The 7,328-nt window shown below is 37.7% G+C and overlaps 2 protein-coding genes across 2 annotated transcripts; both read left to right on the forward strand.

Moving 5' to 3' along the window:
• The first annotated feature begins 1,555 nt into the window (after positions 1–1,555).
• Positions 1,556–4,308, forward strand: rsl24d1 (ribosomal L24 domain containing 1). Its single transcript, XM_076732083.1, has 6 exons — positions 1,556–1,705; positions 2,997–3,110; positions 3,195–3,267; positions 3,362–3,425; positions 3,551–3,636; positions 3,891–4,308. Exons 1-6 carry the CDS (start codon positions 1,625–1,627, stop codon positions 3,965–3,967), a joined length of 495 nt encoding a protein of 164 aa, XP_076588198.1. The 5' UTR covers positions 1,556–1,624; the 3' UTR covers positions 3,968–4,308.
• Positions 4,309–5,205: 897 nt separating this feature from the next.
• On the forward strand, positions 5,206–7,322 carry arpp19b (cAMP-regulated phosphoprotein 19b). Its single transcript, XM_076734180.1, has 3 exons — positions 5,206–5,391; positions 5,907–6,029; positions 6,132–7,322. Exons 1-3 carry the CDS (start codon positions 5,347–5,349, stop codon positions 6,300–6,302), a joined length of 339 nt encoding a protein of 112 aa, XP_076590295.1. The 5' UTR covers positions 5,206–5,346; the 3' UTR covers positions 6,303–7,322.
• The last annotated feature ends 6 nt before the right edge of the window (positions 7,323–7,328 follow it).

Consider the following 7,328-nt stretch of genomic DNA (forward strand, 5'->3'; position numbering starts at 1 on the left):
TGCTTTTCTCAGTGTAAATTTTCTTGATCCTTTATTCTGGTGAAAGCTTTAGCGCAAGTCTCCGTGGCTTGCGTTCCATTTGCCTTCTAGACCATTGCTAAACGCAGCGGTGATGCCGATGCTATTATCCAAAGAGTTGTCTCCTTCCTCAGATGGGTAAGGCTTTTCATTCAGTTGATCCTTGGTACTGTGCGGTGGAAATTATTGACACGAGACCAAAGATCCAGAGTGTCCTGCCAGTGATAGATGATGATATTTATTCTTTGTTGAGAGAATCGTCTGTTACCACTCACCAATATTGCTGTTTGGAGGGGAATTCTCTTTCTCTCTCCAAAATATTTCCTGTCCAGGTGTGACAATGAAGGATTCTGACTATCAAATGGAAACCCTATGTGTGAAGAGCAACATAATCAATTTTTATATCTTTGTAATACAAATAATCCTAACCAAAGAAACTTGAAGTCTCTGTTATTTAGTGATTTTCTTTGGTTTACATCTACATTATTTGCATTTAAATGTGATATGATTTCCAACGGTTTTGATTACTAGAAAGGCGTTTTTACATTTTGTTTTTTAAAAGCTTGAGGTGTCATAAACTGTTCTGCTGGTTTTTTTTCTTTATCCCTGTGAGATTTCACCCGAATGATACTTAGATTACATTGGAAATTTTAATTTAGATTGTCTTTTTAGCATGTTGTAAACAAAAATACTTCCCAATTTTAATGTGACATTTTACAAAATGAATAAGGCTGGTTTCAAGTTAAAGGTTTGTCTGTGTAATGCTTTAATATAAAGGTTAACTGAAAGCCACAGGTCATTTGGCTGAAGTAACTCAGGTGCCAAATGTAGATTAATATTGTAGACTGTTATTATTTAAGTTATAGTTTTCTGATATTTCTGCTTTTGAATACCAAAATACATCTTTTAAACCAAAGTGAGCAACAAAACAAATTATTTTAAGTGTTGAGATGTTGCAACAGACTTTTTTGATACTCAAGATGATCACAAAGACTAGATAATAAAATTGTTCTTGGAAAAATATATTTTGTGTTGCACTTTGTCTTCTTGGATATGTGTGTGTGTGTGTGTGTGTGTGTGTGTGTGTGTGTGTGTGTGTGTGTGTGCGTGCGTTCGTGCACGTGCACTGGGCAAATGAAATTGAAAAGTAAGTATGATAACAAATATATTTCTCATTTTACCAGTGTATAGTATGTACAGTTACATGCTATATGTACAGGTTGTTAGGTTGTTATTACCTATTCCAAGATTAACCACATTTTGCCTCCATACATTATTATGGACATACCATATTGGACAATGTGGGGTTATAATCTGTACAGTCATTCAGGAGGGAGTCCAAGTCCATCTCAGGAATCATCTTCCGTCAGTCAGTACATGAGTGACTTTTCATGATGGCGACAGACGCTTTCCAAACGCTGAGGATGAATCCTATGTGGATTTGAATCGTTTTGAAGGCCAGACTTTGGCCTGTGTAACAGAAAGCCCAGCAGGGGGCAGCAAATATTCAACAGGCGCTTCCGCTGCCAGAATCAGAAAGAAGAAGAAATAGAGACGGGGCGGTCTTGTTTTTGTCAGTTGCGCACGTAGCACATTTGCTGTGAAAATGCGCATCGAAAAGTGTTATTTCTGCTCGGGTCCAGTGTACCCCGGGCATGGGGCCATGTTTGTACGGAACGACTGTAAGGTAGGGAACTACCTTTTAGCCTGAATAATATTGTAACTTTAACTGAAGCTGAAGTTTTACTGTTAGTTGGCGTGTTAGCTAGGTGGCTAATGATAGCTTGCTAACATAACGAGCTGTGTTCTCTCACGTGGGATGAAGTCAGAGTACGACCATCTGACAGCTGCTAAATAACTCAGCATGATTGTTATCTACCTCAGTGTTCTGTTATTTAGCAGCCAATAAATAACGTCAACGTAACCATCTATGAAATACACGATACTTGCCACCTTTTAATATGAATCAATTTGATGGAAGAGTCCGGACATTTAACTAGCAGGGCCTCGGTTTTGGGTTATGGAGTAATTGCGCCCTCTGAAGGACCTTGATGCTGCACGCTGGACAAATCATAACACTCTCACAGTAATAGCTCTGAAAAATCATACTATGTATGCTTCGTATAGTTTATGAGTTTTTTGAGATTGTGTCAGCAATATTTTTAAACCTTCTTTTCGTTTTTGAAGCCCAAATATGTTGTACGGCCTCGGTATCCTTGTATCATAACTCAGATTAAACATAAGCTTGACAAGGCTTGTATTCAAAGGATAATCGATAAATTTGTTTCTATTTTCTTTTTGCACCTTTTTACTTTGGTGTTTTTGATAATCGGTATTACATTTTATCTTATGCCTTTTTTGGGCAATAAAGCAAATTTATATTTGAGAAAAAAAACAAATTGAAAAAAACAAAAGGATGGTGTTACTGAAAAGGGAGCTCCAGGATCACTCATCATCATCATTATAGCTTTATAAACCCTTTTTGTAATATAGATTTATGGGGCTGACGCTTAGCTATTAATTAAAAGTAAATTGTCTGTTTACAGAAGCACAGAACAAACATTTTTGATAACAAGTCCTTGAATTTCATTGCTGATTAATTGTGACCAAGATATGTACAGAGTAAGACAGTAAACAGTTGAAAAATAAACGTTTCCCTCTCTGTTCTCTAGTGGACAGACAATGAAATGGAGACACTGTTTTCCAGATTACCTTTAATAGCTTTGGCGTTTCTTAACTGCCGTTTCTTGGTGCTTCCTGACCAGCATGAACGCCAGTACCAGTGTATCTGTAACAAGCTAATATCAGATGATATGCTGTATGATATTAATAAATATTTGCAGAGACAAAGAGCTTGTGGCTCTCAATAATGTCAAATCTTTAATGCAGATCTATCTGTTCATATCGAATCAAAGTCATGTGGTTTCTTCTTGAGTTAGATCTTGAATTATTTAATTTTTCTATCTCTTTTCTTGTAGACATTCAGATTCTGCAGATCAAAATGCATTAAGAACTTCAAGAAGAAGCGTAACCCAAGAAAAACAAGATGGACCAAAGCATTCAGAAAGGCATCAGGAAAGGAGTTGACAGTGGTGAGTTGCTTATCTACAGATTGCTTATCTCAGAGTCATTAATAAGTTTACTGTTACTTATCCAACAAACATCCTCTCTTTAAGGATAACTCCTTGGAGTTCGAGAAACGCAGAAACATACCTGTTAAATATAACAGGGATCTGTGGGAGAAGACAGGTAATGTATATATTCCTCACATGATTGCTGTGAGAATATTTTGTCCTATGAGTTTTGAGCCGAAGAGTCAATGTGTCGCTTTTGATGTCTACAGTGGAAGCAATGAAGAGGGTGGAAGAGATAAAACAGAAACGACAGGCAAGGTTTATCATGAACAGGTGAGCAAGTCCTCTTTAAAGATACTCTTTTACAGCTAATGTCTTATGTTAAATATAACTTTTATATAACAGAATTGGTATTGACAGTGCTTGCCTTGCATTTACTGTTTTTATCACCACTATAGATTAAAGAAGGGCAAAGAGTTGGAGAAAGAAGAGGCCATCAGCGAAGTGAAGAAAAATATTCACCTCATCAAAGCACCACATGCAGGTAAGAATTTTTAGTCACCAAATGTCCAAGTTATACAGAAGAATCTTATTATTGTGTACGATTGACAACATTTGAATTGATGACATTGATTTTGTGGACAGTTTAGTGATGGTGGATATTTTCCAGTCATGGATTATTAAAAAGACAATCCAACAGGGGGAACAAATAAAATACTGAATGATGAAAGTCCTTAAGATTAGTCTGTAATTTCAGCATTGTTCACGTTTCGTCTTTTTTACATTTTTTTTTTACAGGAAAAGCCAAACAAATGGAAGCCAAAATGGTGCAGAAGTTACAAGAAGATGTGGAGATGGGGGATGAGGATAATTAATCTTATACCCTGGAGGATTTTGTTTGTGTCATGAAACCTGTGAGCAAGTTCACTTTGAGTTATAATGTCCTTCTTTTTTGGAATGAAACTTTCCAAATGGCTGATCATGGACACAGTAATGCGTTCAGTTTTAAATTGCCGTACAAGCACCGAAAGCATTGACCCAACAAATATCTTGGAAGAAGCAGCAATTAACCTCAAATCTCCCAGTTATTTTTTTTTCTGGGTGATAGTTGGGGCTATAAAGAACTTACTCTGTCCTGCATAATATGATGTATTACAGTAATGCAGAATATGTTAAAAGGTAACTAACAAAAAATTAAAAAAGCATCTTTTGAGAACTGGTCTTGTGTTTCTTATTTTCTGTGATATATGATCCCTGCTGTAACCCTCGAAGTTAAAACTTGAATATTTGTTAGAGGTATGACCAGAAGCACTAAACATTTTAATTTTGTGTTGATAAACCCTTTGTGATGCTTGATTGTATCATGTGGGCAATAAAGTATAAGCACTTTCATACACTGCACAGAAAAGATAAATATAGTATGATGTAGGCACCTAAAGCGTAGCGTACACCATGCTATCAGCTAAAAAGCATTTGGCCTGTGTTCATAATTTCCACATCTGTCATTCTGTCATTGAACCAAAAGTAAGTTCTCATTAACAGCCACAAAATTAATGAAAAGTTAACCTATCAAACCATTTTGCTTCCCATTCTAAACTGGTGCTGGTAGTTCTAGAAAAAAATGGCATGTCTGGACTTTTTTTTTCTTCTCACTACTATTTCTATCTGGAGAAACGGGTTCAGGTGCTCGGACTAATGTGAAAAGTTAGCCTGCTTGGCCTTTGGCACTTAATCAGAGATGTAATACAACTGACCATTGACCAGAAATACTGAAAAACAACAAAAGCATAATTCATATATTATTTTCCAAAGATTTTCTATGAATTACTCCGATAGTAATTTAGACTGAAGTGCACCGTTTTACGGAGGCAATAACGCATCTATGGAAAGTTAAGAATTTTTCTACGTGTTTATATTAGACAGTAAAGTCGAATTTTATATGAATATCTTCTATATATTAAAGGTATTACACTGTTGACGATTTTGTGTTTACGGCCTTTCAAATCATGACGGCGTGAATCAGTAAGTCAACCATACAAATCTAAGATGCAGTAGTGAAGTGCGTCTGCCCCAGTGCCTCTCCCATCTGCATCTCTGGTATCGATTCATCGGCCTGTTGCTGGACAGGCTGCATGACAGGCTGCTGCCCTCGCCCGCCCAGTCGCTGCCAGTAGCACCTTTCATCTGCCAGAAGAACTGGTTGAACGATTCATTACATCCAGTTTCTCGAGCAGAGAAGGGACAGAGTATAGTTATGTCCGAAGAGGTTGAAGGAACGAGGACTTCTGAAGAACAGCAGGTGAACTGTAACAACGAACTGCAATTTTAACTACTTAGCCGGTGCTAGTAGCACGTCGAATCTGGTAAATTAGCCGGAGGCTAGCTGGAAGCTAGTTAGCCAGTAGCTAGCACTTTATTCTTTGCTAATGTAACCAACGATGTAATTAGCTAATTAGGTACCACCGCTTGTTGGTGAAGCAAAACAAAAAGGCTGCCTTTTTGGGATCAACGACTATACTGCCGTAATCACTCGGAACGTGATGAATAACTTAGCTAACACTGGTTAATACTGTAGCTAAACATGCTAAGTTAAATGGCAAGATGAATGCTAGTGCAAACACCAGTTGGAGTTTCCCCTCATGGCGGCGTCTCATACTGTGCAACATAATTAGTACCTACATGAGCTGTAGCTCTCTGAATGCGGTTTCATTAATCACTAATGTCATATGCACGTTTAAACGAAACTTCAGTTTTCTCTCATCATGTTAGCTTAGTGGTCATTTGCCATCCCTACCTTCTGTATTCGATGAACAGGAAATGGAGGACAAAGTAATCAGTCCAGAGAAAGCAGAGGAGGCCAAACTGAAGGCCAGGTATCCTAACCTTGGAGCCAAGCCTGGAGGCTCAGACCTTTTGAGGAAAAGACTTCAGAAAGGGGTGCGTTACCTAAATTAGACTAGCTACTCATCTTAACAATACCAGTCTTAATAGTGTTCTCACTTGATGGCTTGTTGTTTGTGTGCGTGTTTCTTTTTCCAGCAAAAGTATTTTGACTCTGGTGACTACAACATGGCCAAGGCAAAAATGAAGAATAAACAATTGCCATCAGCCCCAACGGAGAAGACGGAGATCACTGGTGGGCACATCCCAACACCTCAGGACCTGCCTCAAAGAAAGACTTCAATTGTGGCCAGCAAACTGGCCGGTTGATGGTTTTATGTTTACTGTTTTGTTACCATTCCAACCCCCACTTCATATCTACCTGCCGTTTACGTTTTTGTTCCTTTTTCACCTGCGTATGTATTCTCTAAGAACAAGTTATGTACTAAGTCAAGTTCTTGAGAAAAAATGTCAAATGTCAGGCACTGAATTGTCAGTGAGTTAAATCCAACAAAGGAGTAGCTGAAAATGTGCCTCAAGATTGTAAAAAGACTGAGTAGCGATTAATTTCTGAACACGATATCACACTCGTAAATATTAATGGATGTTAGTGCTATCTTATTTTCACAGAACGTTTTCACTTTTGAGGATATGCCTCCATGTGCAGTAGCAGAAGTCTGTGCACATGATCTGTTTTCATCACCACAAAGGAATCTTGTTCCACTGTGTCACTGATAATTACAGAGGCAAAAATATTGATGAGTTATGACCACAGAGAAAACATCATCAGTTTGCACTGGTGTATGTGTGAGGTAGAAGTGTAATCTACAGACATGCCTTTGACTTTGAAACTATTTTGCGTGTTCACCTGCTCATATGGAGGCATGTCTTTTTATCTAGTGAAAAGTGAAGTAATCCTGCTTTGTTTTTTGGTTTTCTGATCCTTGATTGTGTGTCCCTTCCTTTCTCTGTGAAACTGTTTGATTCTGTGCTTTCAAAGCACTGAAGATTAGACCGCACACACTTTGTAGGCAGTTGTATTTTAATTCATTTTAGTGACATTGGTTTGCAAAGACTTGCTGCTGGTCTCATCTCATCCCAACCTTTAAAATGGCCTTAAAAGTAATGAACCCTCTTGAGCAATATTTGCTCCCTCAGTGAGAATCTTAGTTGTGAATTTTGCCTGAAATGTCTGTTCACTGTCTGACTGGAATCACTTAGGATTTAATGGAAAGAAACTCCCTTGACATGTCTGGAGTGTGCATGTGCATTTATTGTGCAGTCACACTGTGCCATTTGTTTTGTAAATAAAATAGTTTTGCATAATATCTTATAAGTACATGTATTCAATTGATT

Source organism: Chaetodon auriga, chromosome 6, assembly GCF_051107435.1.
Source record: "Chaetodon auriga isolate fChaAug3 chromosome 6, fChaAug3.hap1, whole genome shotgun sequence".
In the NCBI taxonomy this organism is placed as follows: domain Eukaryota; kingdom Metazoa; phylum Chordata; class Actinopteri; order Chaetodontiformes; family Chaetodontidae; genus Chaetodon; species Chaetodon auriga.